Here is a 27,582-nt window from a genome sequence, read left to right on the forward strand (position 1 = left end):
GAACCATGATTAGGCACCTGCACCATATCAGTGAGTTGGGCGTGCGCAGAGGCAGCTAAACGCCTAGGAAGGGGAAGAGCATTCCAGCCACGCCGCTGACAGCTCCCATGTTATAGTAAAGCATGTCTGTATGTCAGGGCCTCTCCATTTTGCTTCAGGTTGTACATCAACCCTCTCCTACTGGGAGGAGAACAGATGATAGGAAATCACCTGGAGCTGTCTTGCACCTGAGTGGTTTTAAGGAGCCTAAGTCATCTTCTTATGTAAAAGGTAAGATTTGTGGGAACTTTCTGCCTGCTTAGGGTGGTCTGCAATGACTTGGAAACACTGGTCCCCAGCTCTTGGCTCACAGGCAATGTGTTGTCACTAAAACTCTCCTATGATTCTTAGAAGAATTATAAAATCTATCGTTTACAAGAGAGGGAGAACAGACTGTGCTATTGCCTGCAATTTACCCATTGAGTTTGCTGTCCTGGAAGCCCAGAAGGTGGAGAACGGATGCGGTCTGCACTTTTCTCTGGTCCAGGACAAAGCACCTTAGGGAGGATGGGCAAGCTGTTAGCAAACATCATCAGTATAAGAAGCAAGGTACAAGAATCTCAGAGCTAGCATCTTTAAAAACCTTCTGAGAGAGGTACAGAAACATGTGATTCAGCAATTTTCATATGCTTTCAATGACCCCTTTTACTTTGCTTTTTCTCACAGGCAGGTCTTTGCCCATTTCGGATAGCTCAGAAGACATGCCCCTCTCACATAACCACAGCAACAACACCTGCAGCTTCGCACTCTGCAGCAGCAATGAAGAAACAGAGGTATTTCACCATGTAACTCTATAAAATAATTCACTCTATCTGTGATCTTCGTTTTCACATACGGCATGCTAACTCCCAGTTAGCTGGGATCAGTACTCTCCTGGCTTTCTTTTCCTGCCTCTACTCATGGTAAATACACCCTTTAAAACAATATTGCAATGGCTTACAAAGAGCACAGTAGATTTCTTTATCAAGATATTCCTGCACAGCGGTTGGACATTACTAGATTTGTGTTGCTACTTAACATTTTAATTTTGGCTCAGGAAGAAGAGACTCTTAATCTTAAAAAGACAGAAAAATCACTAAAACCTCAGAATAAAGTAGCTTTTGTGACCACACACAGGAGAAGTAGCATAACTACATACGACAACAAAGTACCCACAGACAGTTCTCCTGCTTTTCTGGATGCTGAAGCAAATGTTTGAGCAATTTCTGGCTCTTATATGATCAGCAACTGTCTCCTTTCCATTTGTGAAGTGAAATAAAACACACCAAGGAAAAGAAAATCTCCCATTTCCTACACTATGCAGCAGACACAGAGCTTTACCGGTGGATCTGTCAACCTCAAACACTGTGTTTACAGCTTTTTACTGGAGCATGTCATTGCCCTGAGGGGAGCAGTACTCTGTGCCTTTGGATCCCACTATTCAAAATACATCACATCTTCAAACTGTAATTAACTTTAGTTAGCAACTGTTTTGGATGCTACGCGCCAGATGTCAATTAACTTAAGGCTCCTTTACGCTGCCAGACGGTGCAAGGAGCACTCACTGTAACGGTAAATCGGATGTGTAACACCCTGAGTAGCCCTTAGTTACAGAGTTAGCGTTACCTACAGCTGAGAGCCATGTAGTTTGGTCTGGAAGAGTGGATCTGGCTAATACAGGTACCTTTCTTTGCAAATCAGTAACCCAATATTTGGAGATAGTTCTGTTCTTTGTTCCTCTGCTTATCCTCACCATTCCCATTTCTGGGCTTTCTCGATGCCACCTTTTGCTTTGCAAACTGAAGTTAATTGGAGTTAATGTGCAACATTTTGAGTTATGACTAAAAGATCAACATTCATTACAAATGCAAGGCAATACCAGAAAGAAGGGCAGCTTTCCTCTGCATGTGTAAAAGTAAATACTTTTTTTGCACAGTTGATTAAAATTAATGAAAAAGTAAGAAAACCATTTCTGTTTATATAACTCTGTGATGTTTTCATAATATAGCCTCCAAAATCAATATTATCTAGAAGATCCGTGTTACATCAAGAAAGAAGAAAAAGTGAGGAAGAGGTACAGAAAAAAATAGAGTATCGTGATGGAAAGGTGAGACAAAATAGGATGCAAACATACCTGAAGAGATCACCAATAGGACTGCAGTGTAGATGGGAATCACTGCTTCAAGCAGCCAGAGACAATTATGTCTCCAATTAAAAGTCTGTTCCTTAAAGGAGAACTGAAGTGCAAAGCTCCCACCACGAATGGTAGGAAATGCCTATAGCTGATGGGCTGCAAATCAAGCAACCGATTTATTTCCTTGCCTCCTACATGGATTTGCTCTATGACTTTCACCAGGTCCTTTTTGTTTCAGCTACCTCACCTGTGGGCTGGGAGGAATGATATGCTTACTGTTAGAAACGAAAACGTGCTGGTGGGGTAGTGGCGGTGTTTTGTAGTGCGAGATTAAAGGCTATGTTTTCCTTTCCTTGGAAGTGAATCTGATGGCAGGGAGCTGTGCCAGCTGGACACCACCTGTGGGAGAAGTCGTCTGTTATACCTAGCTGGCCACACTTGGAGCAGCATCAGCAGAGTTGTGCTCGCTGCAGCCGCTCCAGTTTGCTCAGGCCACCTGTCAAAACCCCCAGCGATCCCCCAGTTGCATCTCGAGATCGCTTCCAGCTTCCCCCTTGTCCTGAGGCCCAGGCAGCTGGTTTTGCCCCTTTTCCAGAAATCACTGTCTTCCAGGAGGGGATGAGCGGGCAATTCTTGCTCGCTTCCCGTGGTGTGCCTGCACTCCTTGCCACCAAACTGGATAATTCATTCCTGAGGGGCCACGCCGCCTTTCCTGCACAGCGCCTCAGGAATGACCTTGAAAGGCTGATTCTGTAAATGAGTCTATGCATCGGAAATTTGGTGCACTGCTGCCGGGAGAGGTTGCCAGCAGGGTGACCTGGTGAGCTGGAGCTAGTTTCACTGCTAATAGACAAGCACTCTTTCCAGCGCTGTCGCTGCTCATCTGGGCCAGCTCTGGACTCAGTCCCAGATGTCTCTTCAATTACACTACTCCGAGCAGGCTCATCCTGTTAAAACACTCCCTTGGTATTGACTGGGAGTAATCTATGCCCAATTACAGCTGTCAGTTCTGGGTAAGGTTTTGCCTAGATAAAGTTAAGAGAGTAATTCAGTTTCTGTGTCTGTTCAGTTCTGGGCTTCTCTTCTCATGCTGCCAATGCAGGCGTTGATTAATGATACCTTCCAGCGAGCAGTCACGGAAATGGCTTTTGCAATATAACAGTTGTTCAGGGAGTACTGGTTTGAGATGCCAATTCTTCTATAGCTAATGCTGAGATGGCTTTTTGAAAGCTTCTACCACTTCTTGTAGAAGTAGAAAATACAATATCTGTTGTTTTGATCCTCAAAAGAAAAATAATTGCGTAAAAAGTTCACTCTGACATTTCTACCATTGGATTTTATTCATAAAATTGAGTGATGGGCTGGGCTTTCTTGTACAACTAGAGAGAGGTCAAAATGGGAAGCGATGCCTTTAGAAAATATTAACTCTCACTTAAACTATGTGGAGCTTCTTGTAGCAATGCCTTTTGTCATAAGTAGGTGTAAGAACATCTTTCCGTTACTAACTAGTAATTTTTAAATAAAACCTTTTTCTAAAAACCTAAAATCTTGCCCTCAGTAATCATTACAATGCCTGTTTGGGAAATACAACATTTCTCTTCCCCCAAGTGTTTGTGTGTATATCTCTCTCTCTCTCTCTATATTTATTTATTTATTTATTCATTTATTTATTTGTTGGGAAGTATTCCCTTTTTGTGCAGAGTCTGCTAAAACTGGAACCATATGGCAAAGCTATAGTGCACCTTCTGGTTGTCTCCTTCCTTGGACTTCATAAAATTCATTATATTATGGGATTTGATGTATACTGAACAGAACTAGCTGCCGTAGTAGTTCCAGGAAAAGTGATTAACCAGAGGGTATGCTAGGTATGAAGTCTTCTTTGACCACTGCATTGCCTGCAGAAGAACACGCCGATTACGGTATTGCCCCCTGTTAAGGAGTCTTCAGCAGTTTTGCAGATCTCTGCATGCAGCCACATTTAATTCTGTAGTGCTGACTGTCCGTACAGGCTGACGTTACTTGGAATAAGATGTCAGCAGTCTGTGTTAATATATCAAGTTCAACTATTTTGGTTTACGTGATCCAGAACTGGGGTCTCTTGAGTGACTTGTGTGGGATATGTACCAGCATATACGAAACTAGTACAGACAGTGACCCACTGAATTTGGTCGAGGAAAAACCCGAATGGCTTCCCTAATGCCGCAGGGCTGTGTGCCTTACCTCCCCTAAGAGAAAAGCAAGTTGGTGGGGTGGGAACGTGCGCTGAGTGCCAGAAATGAGTTCATTTTGTCAAAAGAAAATGACTTTTGGTCTCTTTTACAAACAAATGAAGCAAAAATAATGTACCTGTGGCGCAGAGAGATTTTTTGAAATACAAAGGCCTAGCGTGACTTACTTCAAGCTCCAGTTTAATCGCAAGGCAGTGCAATGTTACTCATTGCCTTCATTCACTTACGTTGGGTGATCTGTGCGTTTGAAGGTAGAAGAGGTGCTTACTGATGGACGTTGAATCATCACTTTCCGCAACGGTACTAAAAAAGAGATCAGTGCCGATAAAAGGATGACTACGATTACCTTTTTCAATGGAGATGTAAAGAAGATCACGCCAGATCAGAGAGTGGTGTGTAATTTATTTTTTTTTTTTAAGGAAAATTAAATGATTAAGTGATTTTCCAACAAGGTCCCATAATTTATCTTGGTCTATCAATTCTGGGAGAAATTGTTGAGGAAGGGGGTGGGTTTAACAACCCTGAGTGGTCAGACTGCTTCATCTACAAGGACAAAAGGGGAAAGCGATGAAGGTTACAGTCAAAGGAACAAATGGGTGGTTGGCCAAGCAGACTGAAGAAGGCTAAAAGAAGGCAAAGGGCAGGGGCAGCTGTCTGAAGCACGGGCAGGTAGCACAGGGGGTTCTTCCCTCTTGGCATTATGTAAATATAAATAGTTAATAGTAATGTGAGCTAGAGTGGAAATAAATGAGGCCTTGGCAGAAGTGGGACTATTTTAAATTAATAGTGCATGGGTGGGATCCAAAGCAAAGAGACGGGAAGATGACTTTCATGTGTGCACTGTTGTCTTGTATGCTACAGAGGTGAAGGTAGCAATATCCAGACACAGCCATGAGAAGGGGGGAGAATGAGAGGAAGGAACAGAAATGCAAACATAGCTATTTTTATGGATGGCAGATATTGAAAATGACCTTGAAATGACTTTTTTTAAGATGGTTTATTTTAAATCATAATTGTTATGGTTGAATCTGCTTATGTAAATATTATGAACGTGCTGCAAACACTCCACTGTCCTTCCAGATTTATTATTATGCAGATGCCCAGACAACCCACACTACTTATCCCGATGGCCTGGAGCTGCTGCAGTTCCCTAATAATCAGATAGGTACGCAAGAGCTCATAAATATGAACTACATGTGCAGGAAGGTTTCTATTATGAAAGTGTCATCTAGTTTTGACTCTAACAGACTAGGTTTTTTCTTCTTAATTTGCATTGTCTTTGCATTTGACTTCCAGTATGTTCCATCACTTTACTGCTCAGTTTCCTCTTACTAAGCAAAAATAATAATGGTATGTAAGTGCATCTCTTCTAATTTTGATTACCTGATTATTTGATTCTTTAATTTCTTTAGCAGTAAGCTGGATATCGTTTCCATCTTCACTACAATGTCCGAAAAAAATCGGATCTAGCTCTGTGTAAAGCAACATGGAAGGATACTACACAGACTTTTAACATCTTCTTTTCCACAGAAAAACATTATCCTGATGGCACACAAGAAATTGTGTTCCCAGATCACACAGTGAAACGCTTCTACAGTGACGGATTCAAGGAAACTTTCTTCCCAGATGGTACAGTGGTGAAAGTAGAAAAGTAAGTCTCATGTTAACGGCAGGAAGCGGGCATTGAGCGCAGGTGCAGTGATATTGCCATCTGAAACTGTGGCTGGCTTCTGCACGGCTGGGAAACTTCCAGATGAAAGCTGAAAAGATGTGTAAGATAACGAGGGTTTTGCTGCAATGAGGCACTGAAAATTGTTCACTTCCACCTTGGATGATGGATGACCATTTATCAGTGGCAAAGTGGCCGTGGAATATCCCTCATTTAGTTCCACGTAACTTTACACCGGCCAGAGTTGCTGGGAAAGCACCCACAATGTGGGTGCTAAAGAACTCAGGGTGAGGACTCCTGAGCTCTATTGCTAGCTTTTTGGCTCCCTTTCTGATCTTGGGCAAGGCATTTCATGTATCATGTCTCCATTCCTCCCTGTAACATGAGGAACAATAACAACAGGATTTTCTTATGTATGCTGCTTCTGGGTTTAAGGAGGATGCTGTCGTAAAACAGATTTCCTGCTTGCAAAGCGTCTTGAGACCCCTGAATGAAGTCACGTACAATGCAGATCCCACCATCCATTAGGTATTATACTATGCACTGAAGTACCTTCGTGTTGAAATCTTACCGTGAGATCAGCTCTCTAAAGCCGTCCCGTGTAAATTCCGAGGTGAATTATAACCTGAGGAAGTTGTCGTTTGGCATTAGTTTCCACTTCCATTGTGCCACATTAGACAGCTCCGTGAGACAGGTTAATAACAGATAGTGCCTTCTCATCACCCCATTTATTGCTATGTCTTCCAGGAATGGAGATAAAATAGTGGTATTCAGCAATGGCCAGAAGGAGGTTCACACTGCGCAGTTCAAGAGGCGGGAGTACCCAGATGGCACTGTAAAAACTGTGTACTGCAACGGCAGACAGGAAACCAAGTACTCCACTGGGCAAGTTCTAATCAAAGATGTGGAAGGTAACATCATCCTAGACAAGAAGTGATTCCTACCCTCAAAGGGCTGCACTGTACGTAAGTAGCTCAACCCATTCTCCTGGCGCGTCAGAACTGTTGGGAAGGTTTAAGCCTTGTGAAAATAAATCTGTAGGGCTGAAATTTGGTTTGGTGACAGGTGCTCAGTTTGGAATAACCTGAGCTGGATGAAATGTCTCGGATGAGGCCTGAAGGAAACGCAGGCATGCCCCCTTTTTGTATGCAAACTTAAAATAAATGCCCATAGTACTTCTCATCAAAGTGTTTGTTTCATGATAGTGATCACGCTTTCCCTTGTTCTTCTGCTAGTTACTTCCAAAAGTGACTACAATTAAGCAGCACGGCATAAGAACCTCAAATCTACAAAGCTTTTTGAGTTTCAGTTCAGTGCTGCCTTATGCTGACCGAAACACATCTACTGTTTGTTTCGGGTTGTTTTGTTTATTTTTTTTTTTCTCATTTAACCATCACAAAGATGTGGAAATGATTAACGTTTTCAGTTTGGTTGGGTTCTTCAGAGCATGCATCAGGCCTTACTGTGAGCTGTGCTTCAGACCAAAACCTGAGCAGGAGTTCAGTGAACAGTCACACCTCTGCCTGTCTCTTCCAACGTAAATTATTCAATAATTATATGATCATCATCTAAGAACTCTGTCTCGCACATTTGAAGACAAAATGTAATGCCTGTTCCACCCTGGTCATTATCCTGCATGAAACAGGCCTTTGTTTTTCCTCCAGCGGTCTTCCCTCAGACATCCTCTATGATGCTCCGGTTTTGAATTACCCTCTCCCACTTCTGCCTTTATTCTTCCAGTAGTGGAAAAATATTTCTGGCCAGTGAATCTCTCCAGCTTCAAGGCTCTTAGACTGTACTGCATACCTAGGGGGATTAATCACTTCTCAGATGCTGCTTTCATCTGCCTTTCCCATAGACTGCCTGTCCATCATCTGTCCTGAATTCTTCCACAGCACTGAAGCGTTTCCCCTGCAGAGCTCAGCTCATTACCTGCCCATTGACTGAGAAGGCCAATTGTCTCCTCACGCCCTTCAAATTCCCATAGCAACAAACACACTTTCATAGCAGGCTGCTTTAGCATTTGCTCACACCTAAGTACAAAATAATTGCAAGATTATGGAATTGCTCTTTCCTCTCTTCAGTTTCTAGTGGGCCAGACTGTCAACAAATCACCATTCAAATTACAGAGCATCTTTGGAAGAAGTAGATTGGATAGATCAAGAATCCCAGAATCCCAGAATCCCAGGCTGGAGGGGACCTCAGGGACCATCTAGTCCAACCTTTCTAGGAAGAGCACAGTCCAGACAAGACGGCCCAGCACCCTGTCCAGCTGAATTTAAAAGGGTCCAACGTGGCCGAGCCAACCCCTTCCCTGGGGAGATTATTCCAGTGGTGACTGTCCTCACTGTGAAAAATGTCCCTCCCAGAAGCATTCCTAGTGTTGATCATACACATGCTGCAGTTTATGAATTTAATTATGGTGCCCGGAACATCCACACAGTTTGATACTAGCCGGTGTGATAATAAAACTGCGTTGTCCTTCCTTTACTCCTGTATAACGAAGAGCAATTTATAAACCTGTGATTTTCACTACTGAAATATTTAATATATTTTATGTGCTTTGTAAATGAAATTCTAATTAAAAGAAATCCAAGAGGCCACTCTTTCCCACATGTTTCACGAAGAATTTCAGTTCAGTGTTGCCTTATGCTAAAACAAATCTATGGTTGTTTTTTTTCCTTAATTAAGCAGCACAAAAAAAAGAATGTGGTTAATGTTTTCAGTTTGGCTGGGAAACTGGATGTGATACTAATGTTTTGTAAACGACCACTGTTTTTATTCCCAGGCATTCCTTTTAACAAAAGGTCCCTGTTCTCCAGTTAATATGCTGACATTCTCTTTGTTTCTGTAGTAATCCAGAAAACAGGCTTTGTCTGCAGCTTGCAGCCTTAAATCACCGTTTGCCATTCAGTAACCTGTGCATATAATCCCTTCTAGTTGTAAATTAAATAAGGAACGATTTTGTTTGTATGCTGCTTGCTCCTCGCTCCATTAAGCACCCTCTACTGTGCTTGCAGGAAGCATTCCGATTCTGGAATAATTAGGCCTGCGAAGCTGCGCAGGGGTAACACACACGGGGGGATACGTGCAAGACAGCCTTAACTGTGCGTGTGCAAACACCCTGCTGGTGTGCGCATTCGCCTTGCCAGCTCCTGCGTCCAGGGAGGCTGTAATGCTACCTACGCATGGGCCTCTTTCTGCTTCCTGGCAAATCGACGGCAAAACTTCCACCGTCAAAATCAACGGGCGAGGCTACCGAGGATTGCACAGTGCTTTTGTCTACCAGTGTGTGGCCACCGTTTCTACCAAGACATGTTTATCAGGTGGTATTTTATAGTGTAATAGCAAAGGGGTTATTGAAATAAGGGGCACAGATTTGGTTTGAAAAGGAGGAAACAGAAAACCACCTATGTGAATGGCAAGCTCTGTCAGGTACGTGATACCTGGGAGTCCTTCACAGCCCACGTACGACACATGCCACATTAGCTTTCTCAGGCTGATTCTCACACCCTGTCTCCTCTACCTTCCCCTTCCATTAGCTAACCAGAAGCAGTAACGGCTCTACCAGCTATAGTTCATCACTGTAGGAACAGAAATAATTCAATTTAAGTGTGACTGCATAGGTATTTAAACTGTAGCAATACAGATATCGACTTTACTGTGTTTTTTGTCCTAGCGGGCTTATAGCGAACAAAATTTTATGAATCCTTCAGGGAAATGGAACACAGTTGGGGAACCCCACTTCTCATCTTTCCATGGGTTTTCTGGCATTAGCGGAAGCATGTTACAGCCAGTATTTGGCCTCAATTTTGATTCCTATTTAGAATATGCTGTGATTTCTGACTGGAGTTACTTCTACTCAAACAGCTTCCAACAAAGATATACGAGGGAAGATGATTTTGACCATCATCTCAAATGCTTCAGTTCAATGTGCATATTTTTCCATGCGCAGCTGATGACCAAAGTTTTACTGCAAGCCAAAGCAAGCCGCCTAACCGCTGTACCCACCAGGTGGCTAATGCCGAGGCTGCGTGAGGGACCAGTCTTCTGAACGTGATATCTGCAGTTTATTTTCTGCCCTCTGTTACCTTGGGAAGCACCGCTATTTCTTTATTAAGAGTTTATCTGAAACAAAACACTGGAGCAGATTTTTTTTTTTTAAATTGCAGATTTTTTAAAAACTACTTTCCGTAAGAATTTCTACAGAATCCTTCTGGTCATAAAATGGAAGTTATCCCATACTGTTGTTTCATACAATGCAAAATTAACTTCTGGAAATGAATGTTGGGAAGCTCACTGGGTTCTTCAGAAACATGGTAGTTTTGTGTCATTCACGTTACCTGCACCTTTGTAAACCGAGCGCATGTTGAACGCTCCCCCGTGCAAAGTGACCAGCTTTCCAAGTCATAAAGCCCCCTTAGGAAAAGAAGCAAAGATCGCTGAGAAAAACAATAAAACAAAGACCGTAATTTCTGAGGAAGTTTTGAGAAATGCAATTCTCCATTTTTATTCTGGGATTACTTTAATATTGCAAAAATTACTTAAAAGATTAGTCAGTACTTTAATTGTAAAAAAACAATCTCTCATGGAAATTGCCAAACTACAATTTTTAGATTGTGTATTGTTTGAGAGATCTCTCTTTCTAATACAATTTCAGCGTCCATCTACCTCCTTCAACCTAAAGTTGTCATTTATGATATGTCTGTATAACCTAACACCATGAAGTTACACAGAAGATAAACAGCCTGCCCTTTTCTTTGCGTTCTGCTGTTTTGACACTAACTGTTTGCTCCCTAATTTGTTCATTTCCTTTATGATGCTTTTTACGTCTGTCCCATCCCTGGAAGCCTGAAGTGCAGCTTCATTGAAAGGAAAAATAAGGACAAAATCTCCTACCCGGGGGATAGGCCTCTGGTCTTTGTCGGAGAGGAAATAGGGGCGCGTGGTTAACTCGTAGGTGCAGAAGTCAGGTGTAGGTAACCAGTGGCTGAGTTGGGCAGACTTGTGTGGAGAACGGCCAGCTCCTGGGATTTGTTTATTTTTAGCTTCAGCTTTTGCCTGGGAGGGTATTTTTGGCATGTTCATCCTTTCCCGCAGCTGGGAAGTCAGTGTTTTTCTCGGATATGCCCTGGCAGATTTCTCGGTCAGGGTAGCCACCCTACAAATTGATCCTTTTGCAGCCTGCAGGGCAGGTCGTACAGAAGAAGCAGACGCACAGTTAGCCGCTTTTCGGCAAGTGAGTAAGCCAGGAGCCTCCCCGGTGGCACTCTCGCCAGCTGTGCCCCAGGGAACCCGCCTTCTGCCAGCCTTCGTCCCGGGCACTTGGTTTCGCCTGAAGGTGTCAACCTGTTTGTAGTTCAGCAGTTCAACAATATCGTGAAGAAGTTTTCTTTTCACGGTGTCATCAATGGAACAGTCTACACACAAGGCTGGATTGCAGTTGACTTCTAAAAGCCATGGCTTGAGTTTGTCATCAATCAGGATGTCAAAGCCAAAGAGCTCAAAGCAATTGGATGCCACTGGCAAGGGGGTTACCGCAAGCAGGGTGAGAATCACTATGTTATTGATCTTCTGCCAGAGGAGCACGTCATCAACCCCAAAGATTCGAAGGTAAGAACGAAATTTGCTGAATGTCCATTTGCAGCCACAGCCAATCCCTTCTTTGTATTTGTCATATGAAGCTCCATATTTGTTGATGCTGGTGTTTGTTAGGTGGGCATAGATGTTGTCCAGAGAACCAAGGTCAAACTTTTCAGTGGCAAACCTCACCAGTCCTTCTTCATAAGTGTAAATGGTGAGGGGGGAAAAACTGGTGACACACACATAGAGGCGCAGATCCTGTTTATACCCCGAAATGAGCAAGGGGTTGCTAATGTACCTCTGCACAATGACTGTACAGTCGTATACTAAGTCTTTTATGTCTTGAAAAATGAGTATGCCCCTTCCACGGGAAAGATCCACAGGCTTGCAAATCCAGTAGCTGTGTCTTCTGCCTACTGACTGTCTCTCCTTGCTATATTCTGCTACAAATTTGACGTAGTCATTGGGCATGATGTATGCCACTGGACTGAATTCATACAGAGCTGATCCATACGCCCCTTTCATATGTTTCAGATGCCTTGCCAAATAGTCTTTTCTGGTGATACGGACAGCTTCTGGGTAGTGGTTGAGCCTCTGCCATGGTTTAATGCTGTGGTGGTCTGTCATACGGAAAGGTGAGTTCCGCCAGTACAGGTTCCAGTCTGCATCATCTTGCTCCTTTTTGTCAAATTCAGTCCAGCCGCGTTCCAGTAAAACCTCACGGACTATTGCAGGGACGTTCTCATGGAGACGGAACACTAAAGGCCTCAAGATATCTCCTGTATCATAGTCATCTGCCATCATTTCCATCTTACTAGCTGAAAAAAACCAGAATTGCCAGGAAGGAAACAATGAAATTACTGCTGCAGATTGTGCTAGCTGTCATCACCCTCACTGTATTCTTAGTGCCTGCCACGCTCAAAGTATTCGCAAAGCATGACGCCCCTGTGTGTTTCTATGGCCCATGACTGCGAAGCTGAAGGCTGTGCTTAAGCTGAAAGATCTGTAAAAGGGCATCGATTCTAGATAGTTGTGAAGGCAGCACAAAGCAGTGACTGCTGCAAAGTTATGTCCCCACACTTCGTTTGCTTTTCCTTTGAGGTAGCTGACTACAGTGCTAGTTGTCTCAAAGCTTTTGTAATTCTTGGGTATTTAAAATTTTCTTTTTGCTTTTTGACATTCCCTTCAGCCTAGGGGCTGTAACTTTGCCCGGTAACACTTGCTGTGCACTGCTGAGACATTGTGCTAACGTATCGCGTTACCCTGCTCTGAGCAAACCCTCTTGGTTAAGACTCTATAAAGTCTGATGCAAAACTGATGGTAGACAGTAGGAAAACGCACATTGATTCCAGTGCTCTTTTCCTCCTTTGGCATAAGCTGATTTAATTCACTGATAATCTTCTGCTACTCCTCCCACGAGCTCCTCCCCAGTTCCTGAAAAGCAGAGCACATTCTTCTCTCACTGCTTTCCCCTCAAGAAAATAATGTTCCATAGAAGTGTATGTAGATTCTGAATGAAATACCATTTCCCACTATCTACAGTGGAAGTAGATGATGGTCCCCGTCTACTTTTATGGGTAAGAAACACATTCTGAGTTATTTAATGCATAGCAATTCTCATATAAACAGTTCACTAAGTGTGCTCTTCCCTCCCCGGCTAGTTCAAAATATACAAGACTCAAACTAAAACACCTGTCCTACTGGCTGGTGGCACAGGGGACAACAAGTGCTATGAACCTGTAGATTTGAGAGTTGCTGCTTCTCTCAGTTTTAATTTCCTGAAACCCTACGGAGCTGCTGTGCTCTCAGGATTAGACCCAGTGTTGGGAACAGAGTGTCTCGGACAAAAGAAGAGCGTTTGTGCTTTGGACCATTCTGACACAGCATTAACACAGAGACCTCTACCTCCCCTCAGAAAGAGGCAAGCAAAAGAAATACAAAGTGGGTGGGACAGACGCTAGACAAGGCGCCTTCACATCCTATTACCAGAATGACATCCTTGCTCTTTTCGGGTTGAGTTTTAGACTCCAGAATGAGTAGCCTCTGCCTTCCGAACAACTACGGAAACCAATGGGACGTGTCACACCTGGAAGCACTCAATGCAATGTGCAGCTGAGTTGGCCAGGGGTGCTTCCTCTGTGGAAAAATTATAATTTGTTGAGATGGAAAGCTTTTTACCAGAGAACAAAAGCAATCTTTTGCCACCTTTTTTATTACATTTGAATTTTCTTGTTTTGAAATTGTCAGAATATCTTGTTTTCACCTTTTAAAAGATAATCGTTCAGAAAGCCTTTTTTTTCAAAATGCTGATTTAGTTTTAAAACTAAAAGCCCAAATGTGAAATGAAATGCTTTACCATTATCAAAACGTAAGTTAACGTAATTCAAAAGTGCTGCCGGTCCCAAACCAGTTTAAGATTCTCGTTTTATTTGAATGTGAAAACTAATTCAAAAAGTTCTTGCAGGAAGAGAAAAAACACATTTTCCCTCCCCTCTGACATTTGGTGACTCTCATATAACGTACAGTCTTGGCTGTCCAGTGCATTTGGCTGCTGCTGGCAGGCTCTGAGGGGTAACCACAAAGCAGTCACAGAGCCCTCCTACAAGCAGCCTTGTGGGGTCTGTAACAATGCAGAGAGCAAAGCCAGGAGAGTCTCAACGGGGACGAGATGGGAGAAGGGTTTCAGAGGAGGGTCCAGGAGGTATTTCAGTGAGGCTGGGAAGCAGGTAGTGGTTAGAAGTATGTGGCTACTATACCATGGGACTGTAATGTGTAGGTTAAAAGTAGCCCTGGATCATCTTATATCTTGTAGTGAGGGAATCATTGCCTAAAAATGAAGGGCTCTGAAGCAAACTTTGGTCTAGGATGTGAGGAATGAGGCTCCTATTGGAAGCAGACCTTAGGCCTCATTAATGGGCTGAGACTGTGGCCAAAATTTTAATTTCTGTATATGATGACTTTTAATATTCCAAAGTAATATGTAATTCTATATTCCAATAATATGTATATTAATACATACAGTGATGTTTTACAGTCAGACCTGCAGTACCCTTCCATCTCAGGTTTAAGCTAGTGTTGGAAGGGGGTAAGATCTAAACCGCACTGGGATCATTTCTCTGAATCCCTTTGAGATCAGATTCCCTCCCTGTACAGACTGCAGCTGAATTCTCCTTAGTGAGAGCTCTCCTCGGGTGAGCCTTTATAGGGAGCAGGAGAGAAACAGGATAAGTAGGTACTGAAGTGCGGTCATGATGTAATAGGACTTATATAAAATACCATGAAGGGGTAAGTGTGTCTCTTGCAGTCAGTGCTTTTTTGCAGACCCCAGGAAGCTGGGGGCTTGCTGCTGAGCTTGCACACAAACCCAGCGCAGCGCTCCCAAGAAATATTTGTTACCTTTGCTTCAACCTTCTTTCCTGGGAGTTCTCTTTCCCGTCTGCTTGTTAAAGAGCACTATGTCACATGACAAAATGAAAAAAAAAATAGAAAACTAAAAAAGTTTTATAGTAGCTGGTTAAAATCCTTGGGCAAAGATTAATAAAGAAAAAAATGATGTAATTGAAAGTAGCCATGCTAAACATTTGGATGAGTCAACTTACAGACTGCAGTCAGCTTTCTTTTCGGCACTGCTCAACATTGCTACTAGCAGCGTTTCCGTGAAAGGCACTGCTGTACATGATTCGAGTGCGTGGTAAACTGTGTCATCACGGTCTCTGCTAGGTAATCATAAATTAAGCTGTTAGTAATGCCTGAACAATGAAGCCTTCTTTGGTCGTTTGTTTTCAGCTTGTATTAATGGAACATCTTTCACTTCTCAGATGTTCAGGAAGTAGTTTACAGGAAACTGGCTCACCAAGCCTTGATGTAACGAATGTCGGCTTCAAATTCCCTGGTAACTGAGTGTAAAGAAAACAAAACCTTTTAACTAACAAAGTACACCCACCTGCTTTTAAGGAAGTCATATCACATAAGCAGAAGGTCTTGAAGGGCCATTATGAAACAGTAACTCTAGGAAAAGGCATTGGTCTAAATGAATGAACAAAAATTTCACTCACTTTACTCTGTATAAGGGTGTGCCCATCTCTTCATTAGCCCGCACTCCCAGAGGGCTCTGTGTTCAGCCCATTCCTTAGTAACTTGGGAACCCACTCGCACGTTTGCAGACGTTCTTCCGCAATGCAGAAAAATGCTATGGCTGTCTCTGAGCACCCTCAGGTACAACACCTACCTACCGCTGCTGCCAGCCGGCACCCGAAGCGCAGGCCTTCCCCCCGAGGAGAGCAGGATGCCGTCGCCTGCGTCCTCGTGGCTCCGGGGCCGCGCAGTTGCCGACGCAGCAGATCCCGCGCTGGCGCCGGGGAAGGAGACCCCCGGGGAGGGCTCGCGTGAGCTCGGAGTTCGTGCCAGCCACGGCTGCTTCCAGTTCATGCCTTCCAGTTGCTCGGTTCTACACCTATGGGAGGAAATACAATCCTCAATGGTTAGGTACTAAGGGCGGTTGTTTGCCGAGTTAATGCGGAATGCTCCTGTGTAGTTAAACTCAGCAGACTAGCGGGCTTTCCTATTGAGTCTTTAATGGGTGACAGATCATAACATGGGTCTGGAAGCTGCCTGCCTTGGGATTTGAGAAATAACCATTTTAATTATTTTTTGAGGTGGCGGTTTCTGTCTGGGACACCACCCGGGCTGACCCCGTCAGTCCCAGGCTCCGCAGCTTCCTCCCGCAACTCCTGCAGCGGCACCAAAGGCCCCTGAAGGCCCGGGAGCGAGGCCGAACCGCTGCGCGTCGCGCTCCTGTTAGCGAAACCCTTAGTACTTAAAGCCGCGGTCGCCGCTTACGCTGGGGTAGGGGGGGCCTGGCTGAGCGCCCCCCGGCCGCACGCCCGACCTGGGCCCGCCGCCGCCGCGGGCCTCCCCTGCTCTCCGCCCGGCGGTGGGCCGGGAGCGGCGGCGGGGCCCCCCCGCGGGGCCGAGGGAAGCGGCGGCCGGCGGCCGCGGGCCGTTGCTTGGCGATGGGGAAGGGCGGGGGCGGGCCCCGGCGCTCCCTGCGGCCCGGGCCGGCCGCGCCGGCCTCCCCGTGCTTTCCTGCCGCCGAGAGCCGGGGCACGGCCGCTTTGCCCCGCCACCTGCGCACGGTGGGCCGCTGTCCCCGCAGGCCCCACGGGGGGAGCCTGCGCCACGGGGCCACGCACAGGCCGAGGCTGCAGGTGCTGGCTGGGCCCCTGCGTGTCTCCTGCCTCGTGTGCGTGCAGCTGAGACCCGCCAGCTGCTCGGACCTTTGGCTCACGCGGTAAGACACCATGACATTATGTTCCTCATGAAAGCAATAACTTAATGTGTCAATAGTAATTACTAGAACCTCACTGGCTTATGTTGGAGGTGAATACCATAATCCATGGGCTCCCTGGCACCTACGTCCTCAACAGAGCTCAGTGTGTGACCCAGCGGTGGTCCCTGAAGCCTCTGAGGGAAATGGCTCTGCCACCCTTTCTCAGGGCCTCTCCTCCCATCTGGCATAGGCAGCCCCTCCGTCGGTGCCCTCATTACCTGTGCTGTCCCATGGCTCTCTTTCACAGAGGCCTGGCTCTCCTTCTACACCTCTAGGGAACACACCTGGGGACCGAGGATGCCAGGGAACACAGGGCATTCAGTAGACGAGCATTAGGAGGCCATTGCCAGGCTTAGAGCTCCTGAAGGTTTCAGGCATGTGACTGGGGAGGGATTCATCCATCTGCAACTTTGAACCCCAAAGCTAGTGTCCACTGAGATGGCTACAGCTGCTCTCAACCTCACAGAGTCAGACCGGTAAAAGCTATTGTTCCGTTGCAGGATGAACACTATTGTTGCTGTGGGTGAGATGAGAGCCTGTGTGGTAGTGAAACATGGGGTGAGGAAGGGTGAGTCCACCTGCACCCTGCTGCGGGTTGAGGCCTCAGCACAGACAGACCTGTGCCGCTCGCTGCCTGCTAGACTGAAGCACGGCTTGTAGAGGCTTCCTCGGCCATGAAAGGGCAGAGGCCTCACACCGCAGCAACCTCAAACATCATTGTTTCTTGCATTTCAGTGAAGAGGTGTCCCTAGCTGAACTTCTGCCTGAAGTTTTTTTGATTCACTATGCAGCAAAATCCCTATTGCCTATATAGTAAACAAAGCCACATGAATTTTATAACTGCGTACTGTCCGTGCATAATGATATCCTAAATGGCAATTTCTGTTTAGATCATGTCCAAGGCAGATGGGCACCTGTATCCTCATGTTCACCGCATCACCATGTGTAGCTGGGGCTTTCATTACCAAGGTAAGGGTGGTTTTCCTCATGGCACCTGTGGGATGAAAGAGTTGTTTTTCCCCTTATTTTACAATTGGGTAAAATACTACAGTAAAGTTCTGTGACAAAATCAAGACTGGGAAAAAGCTCCCCAAACCACAGGCCACAATGTCCTGTCTCCCGTGCTGACTCTGTGACAGTGACACTGAGGTTCTCTCCAAGGTCAGAGCACCTTTTTCTTGCTCCTTGGTAGCTGCTCACACGTTCAGCTGGAATCTGTGGAGTGAGGAGCTGTTTGCTGGGATGCCTCCTTTTCTCCGTCTCACTCTGTAACTTGCACTGTTATCTGCATCCTCTGTGTGGGTGGGTTCCCCAAGTAACATGCCCTGGCTGCTTATCTTGAAAACAGCTCTGTCTGTGGATGGGAAAGGGGGGAAAGTTCATCATGACTAGAAGGATTTGGTCATGCAGAAGACATCTGTTTTAGGAGAAAGCTGCTCTAAGTGGTGAGGGAAAAGCTGGAAACAGGAAAACCAGAAGGGAAACAGTGCTGGGACAGAGAGATGGCATGGGCAGAAACACAGTTGCCTGCTGGCCTAAGATGGGTCGGCGGACTCAGCAGTTAGCGAATTGTGTGGCGTTCAGGTACAAACTGTAGGTATAGCCAGTTTATAACTTCATATTATTTACAGCAACTCTTAAACAATGCAGGATGAGAACAATACAATTCCTTATAAATAGTGGTTCCATGTAATGATGCATGTTGTCTGCAGTTAGTTGAGCAACCCCAGTTGCTGTCATCTTCTGATGTTGCATGTAGGCTTTTCAGGTTTGATTGTAAAGATGTGTTACTCGGTCTGATCCACAGATACGAAAATAGGAAGACTTTAAAAATCTTGTTTACATTTATTAAGACCTTATTAATTAAAAAAGAGGAAACAGTTCATCCGTATGAAAGGGTGCAGTCAGATAATCTTCACTTATAAAGCGCAGATGTCAAGAGATATTTTTATTCCTAAGACATTTGCATTATACTAGCCTTGAAATCTGTTCTGTTACCCCCTTTCTGGAGATGGCACGTGTTGGAACACCCTTGGAGACATACCTGTAGGAGCCCCCCAGTTTGCTTTGCCTCCATCACCATGGCCCTGTTGGATTACATGTGTGTTTCCTGGATGAGAGTTTCTACGTTTTCCTTTGGTTCTACATTTTCCTGCTTTGTAGCAGTTGGGGCCCCAGGGGAGCTCTTAGCTTCGAGGTATTCAACCACTCCATATGTCACCATAGACAATGCAAGCACAGACAATAAAATGTACAGTTTGATGTAGACTTGCAATTTGGTGCTATAACCAAAGGCAATGACAAATCCTAACGATTCCCAGAGCCGGTAATTGGCAAAGGCAGCCTCCTTGTGTTTCTCAAATAAAATGCCGTAGAGTCCTAGAAGGAAGGAGAGACACGGCTTGTGAAGATTAAGTCTGAAACCATGTATTTTCTGCAAAGGGAATAAATAGACCACGATGGGGAAGAGAGACCCTCCTTCATAAGTGTCAGAGAAAGGAAAATACAGGCTTCGTCCTAAAATATTTTTGCACTCCCATGGACTGTTATAAGTGAAATAACAGAGCAAAAATGACAAAATAGAGGATATCAGAGAAAAAGAGAAAAAAACAAAGAGAGGAAGGAAGAAAGGATGGGTCCTATTGAACTGAGGTGGCAGGAAGTTTATTTTTGAAATTATCAGCCACAAAAGGCAAGGTTCTCACACTGACAAGTAAGGAAGAAGAGGACACGGCCAGGAATGGTCCTTGACACTGTAGAGTCTCCACGTATAACTATGGATAAGGTTATACCAAGTCCTTACAGGCTTTCAAAGAACAGGCAGTTTTGTCTAGGGACACAGTCCTTAAGAGCCAAATTTCTCTTTCAGTGTTGGGTAGAAAGGATCAAAGAACCTGTGCTTGTCTTGGCTGGGATAGAGTTAATTTTCTTCATCACAGCCAGTACAGGGCTACGGTTTGGATTTGTGCTGGAAGCAGTGTTGATAACCCAGGGATGTTTTCGTTCCTGCTGAGCAGGGCTTGCACAGAGCCAAGGGCTTTCCTGCCCCTCAGCCCACCCCACCAGCGAGGGGCTGGGGGGGCACAAGGGGCTGGGGGGGACACAGCCGGGACAGTGACCCCAGCTGACCCCAGGGATGTCCCACACCACATGGCGTCGTGCTCAGCACATAGAGCTGGGGGAAGGAGGAGGAAGGGGGACACTGGGAGTGATGGTGTTTCCCTTCCCAAGTCACCATGACCCGTGATGGAGCCCTGCTCTCCTGGGGGTGGCTGAGCCCCACCTGCCCATGGGAAGGAGGGAATGAATTCCTTGGCTTGCTTCACTTGTGAGCACAGCTTTTGCTTTACCTATTGAACTGTCTTAATCTCAACCCATGAGTTTTCTCCCTTTTACTCTTCCGATCCTCTCCCCCATCCCACGAGGGAGGAAAGTGAGTGAGCAGCTGTGTGGGGTTTGGTTGCTGGCTGGGTAAACCACAACAGAATCATAAGGACCTCCCTGCTGCCATCCTTCACCACTTTTGTGGGGAACCTGCATGGACCCTACATGCACTGGCTACCTGGTCTTCAAACCATTTCTTTCACCCACCTAAGAACATGCAGAGACTTGTCACGTAAAATGCATTTCCCTTGTTTTCACAAGAACGTGGCCTTAGGGAACCCCCAGGTGGGGCTTGCCCAGTGTTGCCAGTGGTAGGAATGTGTGCTATTCATACTTGCCAAGTTAAGAGAAACAAACTGACCCAAAACACTTAAATCAGAAGGTGGAGGAGAGCACTACAACTGGGCTCAGATTTAACATGCAAAAGAGATTTCCCTCTCTGAGATAACTTGGTTTTCAAATTCTCAGTTCCTGGACGGGTTATCAGAAAGAGTATCCTGGATGCATACAGAACCTCTGGGCAGCCACTGGAGAACTTGCTTGACATGGAGACTTAATTAAACTGATCATCCTAATGCAGTCGTGTCCACTGGGAAGCTCCCACTGAGTTTAGTCAGCTGCACACCCACACCCAGGAGTTAGGGAGGGTTTCCCAGTCTCTAGGTCTGACTGGTTGGGTACACAGGGAAGGGGAGAGAGCTTGCTTTCCTCTGGGTGCTGAGCTAGGACCAGTGGTGATAAAGAAGCGGCATGTCCACTCACTCAGCTGTGGTGTGCAGGGAGGGAAGGGGAGGAATTTCATGATCCTTGACTCTTCTCATCCACTTCTCTATCTAACAACACATCTCTTTGAAATATGCACGTTCAGCCAAAAGGCACAGAGGAGCACAAAGTTCTCTAGAAGTCTGGGTAGGCTCAACTAACCCTTCAGTTTTATTAAGAAGGGGGAGATGTCATCTGCATGTAAAAATTTACTCCTTCCTGACGACTGTAAGAGGACGTTTACTGAATGAATCAGTTTGGGCATGGTGGAAAACCTTGATAAGTGCATCACAAGATGTACTTAGTTCATTAAACTGCGTGAGTGTAGTGTGAATTATTTGATAATCCTTCATAGTTTTGCCTAATAAATGAACAAGTACAAGTTGTTCATATAACCTTGCTGATATGCCCTGTGTTATCTTCTGAAAAGGGATTAGTGAGGAGAGTTTAATATAGGAAGGTTTTTGATATGTAAATATTCTGGCTTTCAGCTGGTACCTGTTTTCTCGTGCTATTTTGAAGCCTTCTTTTTTGATCAAAACAATGGGAGAATTAAGGGGGGATCTAGTCTAAGGTTCAGCTATAGGAAGGGCTGACTTGGCAGGAAAGTTGTCATTTCTGGAATGCACATATGGTATTAGTTAGCAGTTATATAGGAGCAGAGCGGTGTTTTTGCCTCAAACCTAAACATTTGTCCTTACAACAAACACCGTCGAGTGCAAGGTGGTGCAACTTGCCTGGCAGAAGCTTTAGCAGGACCTGCCATGCTGGCTGAGCGGAGAGGCTGCTAGCTCTGCATTCTTGCCGCTCACTTCATGGAAATTATCCTCCCTGTTTGCCACTGCCCCTTTTCCCGCTCCTTCCCCGGTACCAGTAGGTATGGGTATATAACAGGACTGCTGGAAATCATTTCAGTCCAGGTTTATAAGCTTTCCAGACTGATTCGTATCCTTCCTATAGACACACGTCAGCCTTGAAAGAACTTTATTTTACTGTAGTCTACCTGATAGCTCTGTGCCACGCAACTGTTATGCCCCAAGTGCAGCTATCGCCAGGGCGTAATAATAGCATCTGGTTAGATAGGAGAGGGCATTACACGCACTGAAATTAAGCAGCTTGCACTGGAAATAAATGAGAGTGTCCACACACATACACAAACAAGTTAGGAAATCTTTATAAGCTGAAGTGACTCATCTACTGTGAGCCTATTTGTCCTCTAGGGGGAACTCCAGTATTAACTATCCACAGTAGGCCAAAGTAAGCCATCTTTGAGTACCATAAAATGTCCTAAGTATGCGGCAGAATGCCGTTGTATTTATTCAGTGGTTAATCTGCTGAGGCCCAAGCAGCAGTTATGGGAGCTTGCCAAAGGAAGGACCACAGACCTCGGTCTCTAATGCTGTTTTACAGTTCTTATCTCACCTCATAGCCTTTGGAGCTGGGAATTTCTCATGTGATACATATCTGTATAAAACTGATGAAGGGGAGAGATTTAGTCCTAAAAGGGCATGTCAAGCTGAAGATTCTGTCCTGGGATCCAGCATTATGGAGTAATGTCACTGCACCTCTCTGTTAAGGTTTTATGTCATCACCTGATCTCTTTCTATGACAAGGTGACCCGCTTAGTAGATAAGGGAAAGCCCATGGATGTTGTCTACCTAGACTTTAGTAAAACTTTTGACACCATTTCCCACAGCATTCTCCTGGAAAAACTGGCTGTTCATGGCCTGGACAGGTGTGTTCTTTGTTGGGTTAAAAACTGGCTGGATGGCTGGGCCCAAAGAGTTGTGGTGAAGGTTGTTAAATCCAGCTGGCGGCCGGTCACAACTGCTGTTCCCCAGGGCTCGGTGTTGGGGCCAGTTCTGTTTAATACCTTTATCAATGATCTGGATGAGGGGATCGAGTGCACCCTAAGTAAGTTTGCAGATAACACCAAGCTGGGTGGGAGTGTCGATCTGCTGGAGGGCAGGAAGGCTCTGCAGAGGGACCTGGACAGGCTGCATCGATGGGCCGAGGCCAGTTGTGTGAGGTTTAACAAGGCCAAGTGCCGGGTCCTGCCCTTGGGTCACACCAACCCCAGGCAGCGCCCCAGGCCTGGGGCAGAGGGGCTGGGAAGTGCCCGGCGGAGAAGGCCCTGGGGGTGCTGGCTGACAGCCGGCTGGGCATGAGCCAGCAGTGCCCGGGTGGCCAAGGAGGCCACCAGCCCCCGGGCTTGTGTCAGCACTGGTGTGGCCAGCAGGAGCCGGGCAGGGATGGGGCCCCTGTGCTCGGCCCTGGGGAGGCCCCACCTCGAGTGCTGGGCTCAGGTTTGGGCCCCTCGGGACAAGAAGGGCCTGGAGGGGCTGGAGCGTGTCCAGAGAAGGGCAGCGGGGCTGGGGCAGGGTCTGGAGCACAAGTGTGCTGGGGGGCGGCTGAGGGGGCTGGGGGGGTTTAGCCTGGAGAAGGGGGGGCTGAGGGGAGCCCTTCTCGCTCTCTGCAGCTGCCTGAGAGGGGCTGGAGTGAGGGGGGGCTGGTCTCTGCTCCCAAGTCACCAGTGATGGGATGAGAGGAAACGGCCCCAAGCTGGATCAGGGGAGGTTAGGTTGGAGATTAGGGAAAATGTCTTCACTGAAAGGGTTGTCAGGCCTTGGCACAGGCTGCCCAGAGAGGTGGTTGAGTCGCCACCCCTGGGGGTATTTAAAAGGCATTTGGATGTGGTGCTTAGGGACATGGTTTAGTGGTGGATTTGGTAGTGTTATGTTCATGGTTGGACTTGATGATACTAACGGCCTTTTCCAACCTGAACAATTCTATGATTCTATGTATTCAGTGTGACAATGTGACAAAGCAATCTCTGAATAATTTTGTAACTGGGAACTATGGATCAGCTGATAGAAGGTACAAACAAAAAAAGACACTGTGCAAGCCTAAGGAACATTATTTCTTTTTTTTTTCCCAGCTGACACAAACGTGGAATTTTCACAAGCCTCCTGCAGGAATCTGGGGATAGATATGACCTGTGACATTGCTGTAATGGAGGTCAGTCTTGCTACAGCACTACAGAGCTCACTCAGCATCAAGTAAGCACAAAACTTTGACCACCGTCTATGTCTTATCCAGGGGTTGGGAACTGAGCCACTTCCCAGCCTCCTTCTGTGACACTCGGGTCCTCTGTACTTATCCATTTTCCTAACAAGGGCACCAGGTGCCTCTTCATCAGGCATACAGGGACCTTACTGTGGAGATGTCTTTCTCAAGAGACATCTCAAATATATACAAATGCTTGAAAAGGATGGAGCCAGGGTCTTTTCAGTGGTGTCCGATGACAGGACAAGGGGCGAGTGGCACAAACCGAAACATGGAAGGTTCCCTCTGAACATCAGGAAATGCTTTTTTTTACTGTGAGGGTGACCGAACAGTGGCACAGGTTGCCCAGGGAGGGTGTGGAGTCTCCCTCCCTGGAGATATTAAAAAGCTGACTGGACATGGTCCTGAGAAACTGGCTTTGGGTGGCCCTGCTTGAGCAGGGGGGTTGGACTAGGTGACCTCCAGAGGTCCCTTCCAACCTCAACCCTTCTGTGATTCCGAAAGAAGCCAAGTGTCTGAGGGCAAGGCTTTCTGGAAAAGAGAGAAGCTGGATAAAGGGCAGGTCCTTTATCCCAATGGGAGACTAAAATACGGCTGTCAATGTTGTTGGGAAAGAGCCTGATGAACTGTCAGGAAGGCTGTAGCTAAAGGAGGAGGAAATGAATGAACAGCTTTACTTCAGAGAGAGCAAATCCTCACTGATGTTGTCCTTCCATGAACCTGAATAATGAGAGCACTGATTTAAAATTTTACCAAAGGCACAAAGCTGTGGGTTGGGATGAGAGAAGATGAGAGGGTGTCACATGACATATGTACTAGCATTCCTCTAAGGGATATGAGCTGGAGCTGCTGGAGGGGCAGGGAAGTCTGGCTGGTCACTTCCTTGTGTGCAGAGGGGGGCCTCTACATGTGCTGGAAAGGAGATTGCTGTCAGTGCCAGGCAGAGGACTGTGGTGTGTTCCCTTTGGCTCTCTAGGAGGAACGTGATAATTTACCTGGTGTGTGAAATCATCTAAGCTACTGAAGCAGCCAGAGGGACCGGAGAGAGGGAGGCCAAGACACATAACCTGATACAGGCCCAGATGAGCTAGTTCTGTCACATGCATATTCCTGTGGCATCTCCCCAAAATGCATTTGAGATAGAGGAAAACAGTATTCATGACAGAATAGGCTAAATATGGGAGCAGATGGGAGAGCATGTAACTGTCCTGCTGACACTGGCTATGGCATTGATTTTAAGAGGGTGTGACTGACAGTGATTAGCAGAATTTACTTAAAGTCATCACAGACTAGAGCTCTTTCTTGCCCTCTTCGGCACTTTAGAGTCTGTCTTTAGTCTCTATAAGAAATCTTCCTCTAGTTTTGATTGAGGGATAAGTTCAAATAATCCCTTACAAAAGGTGGTTTGTATCACGATGAGAGGAAATGGCCTCAAGCTGCATCAGGGGAGGTTTAGATTGGATGTTAGGGAAAATGTCTTCCCTGCCAGAGCGGTCAGGCCCTGGCACAGGCTGCCCAGAGAGGTGGGGGAGTCACCATCCCTGGGGGGGTTCAAAACACATGTAGATGTGGCACTTCAAGGCATAGTTTAGGAGACCTGGTGGTGTTGGGTTGATGGTTGGACTTGATGATCCTGGAGGTCTTTTCCAACCTTAATGATTCTGTGATTCTATGATTCTATCAGCTCATTGTCTGAACTGTCAGTATGTAATCATGGCACTGTATCACAGTGCAGAAGAACATAAAAGATTATCAAAATAACCAGAATGCATTAGATAAGAAGTCCAACAGTATGCTTCCAGTAAGAGACTCCTAGGCTAAGAGTGTAAGAAATGAGGCAAGTATACAGTGATCTTCCTCCCCTGGTGCCCTCCTGATGCTGGGAATCGAAGACATAGGGCCTTTATGAGTTGGACATTTCCTCTGGACCACCAGGCTTTAATGGCCCCCAAGAACATTTTCTCCTGAAGTGATGTCATTCTAGCTTAAAAACATTTACATTTTTTGGCATTGAATTCCATACTTTGATTATGCATTGTGTGAAAAAAGCATTTCTTTTGATTTCTATAAAGCCTGCTGCCTGATAACTTTATTTGGTGCCACTCATTCTATTATTAAGAGAAACAGTGAATTTCTAATCACCTTCTCCATACTATTAATGATCTTACTCAGTGCTTTCCTTACTTATCACTTGTCCAGGCTAAAGTGTTCTAGTTCGTTAGTCTTCCTTCAAGTGGAAATCTCCTGTGACTCTGCTCCTTTTTATTGCCTTCTTATGCCTTATCACATTTGATTACAATTTTTAAATGGAGCAAATCAGAATGGCATAGATTTACTTGATTGCATAATGTTGCTCTCTGTGGTTTTCTCCTTCCATTTTTTTCTAACAACTCCTAACAGCCAATTTGCTGCTTCTTTTGTTGCTGAGCTTTGAGTTGATTTTTTTTATCCAGAGTGCTCTCCTTTATTGAAAAAGACAGGCTAAATGTATCATTCTTCTGAGTTTTCTAATTTCCTTTGAAATACTTATACTCCTTCAGAATATTTATTCTGAATATCCACTATCATCTTCTGCAGTATTCTTCTCTCTTCATCTTGGAAAAATTTGTTTAATGAGTATTTTACTTTCTCATTCCCAACTTGTTCTTACTTCTTCTACTTTCCAATGAGCTAACATATTTTAGATGCTGTCTTAAACCCATTATCATTTTTATGCACATGTTGTTTTATAAATGCAAACATGCAGAGTTTTATATCTCAAGAGAATTAATTTCATTTTCACCAGGACTTACCATTAGTTTGTGTCTGCCAAATGGCATCAGATAGGCCCCAAAGAGCAGAGAATGCGAAAAACACAGCAAGCTGCTTAGGATGAGGTTTCCACAGCAGTAGTGCTATTATACAGGCGGTGTTTGTAACTGCAGCTGTTGATTTAGAAAGAAAGAAAAGAGACAAAAATGCTATCACAAACAGGACAGACACTGGTAGATAACAATTCCAAATTCTTCCCCCAACTAGAGCACAAAGCAATCTTAAAATCTCTCTGGTTCATTGAGATTTGCACTGACTGAGTTGAGACCACATGAAATCAGAGACAGTGCAGTCCTTTGGCAGGCTTCAGTTGATAATTCTGAGCGGCATCCTGAGCTGAGAGATCCTCGGCGCTGATACAGCTGTTAGCCCAAAGGATAAGAACGGCCACCAAGTAGGAGGAGGGACTGCTGAAAGAGTTGGTGTCATCATGTGAGGCATGTGGGAAGCAGGGGGAAGCACCCTTCTGCTCTCCTTACATAGTCCTTAAACACAGGTTTCCTTTCAGGCCAGAGGAGACAGTTAAGGGTACCTAGAGGGTCTGGTGACTTTTTGTGTGTCTTTTTCAAAGCAGAATGTAAATGAATCCCTGATTCCT

The 27,582-nt window shown here is 45.5% G+C and overlaps 3 protein-coding genes and 1 long non-coding RNA gene across 16 annotated transcripts in view; 2 read left to right on the forward strand and 2 right to left on the reverse strand.

Moving 5' to 3' along the window:
• LOC104042817 (uncharacterized) overlaps positions 1–7,060 on the forward strand; it is a 31,713-nt gene extending 24,653 nt beyond the window's left edge. The window contains 8 exon segments of the mRNA XM_064448591.1: positions 159–270; positions 706–812; positions 1,076–1,231; positions 2,027–2,125; positions 4,632–4,772; positions 5,461–5,545; positions 5,911–6,031; positions 6,797–7,060. Coding sequence (XP_064304661.1) covers positions 159–270; positions 706–812; positions 1,076–1,231; positions 2,027–2,125; positions 4,632–4,772; positions 5,461–5,545; positions 5,911–6,031; positions 6,797–6,986 — 1,011 coding nt within the window. The 3' untranslated portion in view covers positions 6,987–7,060.
• A 3,461-nt stretch (positions 7,061–10,521) lies between these two features.
• Positions 10,522–27,055, reverse strand: TTLL2 (tubulin tyrosine ligase like 2). 6 transcript variants are annotated; one of them, XM_064445572.1, is made up of 3 exons: positions 26,966–27,055; positions 15,865–16,085; positions 10,522–12,450 (listed from the first exon to the last, which is right to left on the reverse strand). In XM_064445572.1, exons 2-3 carry the CDS (start codon positions 16,058–16,060, stop codon positions 10,778–10,780), a joined length of 1,869 nt encoding a protein of 622 aa, XP_064301642.1. In that variant the 5' UTR covers positions 16,061–16,085; positions 26,966–27,055; the 3' UTR covers positions 10,522–10,777. The 6 variants fall into 6 exon arrangements, with proteins under 6 accessions (XP_064301642.1, XP_064301640.1, XP_064301641.1 ...); XM_064445570.1 differs by lacking the exon at positions 26,966–27,055 and adding an exon at positions 16,997–17,085; XM_064445571.1 differs by lacking the exon at positions 26,966–27,055 and adding an exon at positions 16,472–16,557.
• LOC135312417 (uncharacterized) overlaps positions 16,839–27,582 on the forward strand; it is a 98,406-nt gene continuing 87,662 nt past the window's right edge. For all 3 annotated transcript variants that reach the window (XR_010371920.1, XR_010371921.1, XR_010371919.1), the window contains exons 1-3: positions 16,839–16,922; positions 17,852–17,930; positions 24,046–24,166. This is a non-coding gene — a long non-coding RNA (uncharacterized LOC135312417). The remainder of the gene's footprint in view (positions 16,923–17,851; positions 17,931–24,045; positions 24,167–27,582) is intronic.
• UNC93A (unc-93 homolog A) overlaps positions 18,609–27,582 on the reverse strand; it is a 45,342-nt gene continuing 36,368 nt past the window's right edge. For 5 of the 6 annotated variants that reach the window (XM_064445578.1, XM_064445579.1, XM_064445576.1 and 2 more), the window contains 2 exons: positions 26,966–27,097; positions 18,609–19,340 (listed from right to left, as the gene is read on the reverse strand). In XM_064445578.1, coding sequence (XP_064301648.1) covers positions 19,057–19,340; positions 26,966–27,097 — 416 coding nt within the window. In that variant the 3' untranslated portion in view covers positions 18,609–19,056. Of the gene's footprint in view, positions 19,341–24,989; positions 25,086–26,965; positions 27,098–27,582 lie in introns of all 6 variants that reach the window. The other variant, XM_064445580.1, reaches the window with a different exon arrangement.

The sequence above is a fragment of the Phalacrocorax carbo genome, chromosome 3 (genome assembly GCF_963921805.1).
Source record: "Phalacrocorax carbo chromosome 3, bPhaCar2.1, whole genome shotgun sequence".
NCBI lineage: Eukaryota > Metazoa > Chordata > Aves > Suliformes > Phalacrocoracidae > Phalacrocorax > Phalacrocorax carbo.

Excerpts from the sequence above, each read along its gene's own strand:
- TTLL2 (XM_064445570.1), bottom strand. The coding sequence starts at position 17,022 with ATGGTATTCACCTCCAACATAAGCCA. Across the intron at positions 16,086-16,996 it reads TTCACCTCCAACATAAGCCA|GTGTAGAACCGAGCAACTGG; the intron begins GTGAGGTTCTAG and ends TTCCTCCCATAG. Across the intron at positions 12,451-15,864 it reads GGTGCCGGCTGGCAGCAGCG|CTAGTAAGATGGAAATGATG; the intron begins GTAGGTAGGTGT and ends GGTTTTTTTCAG.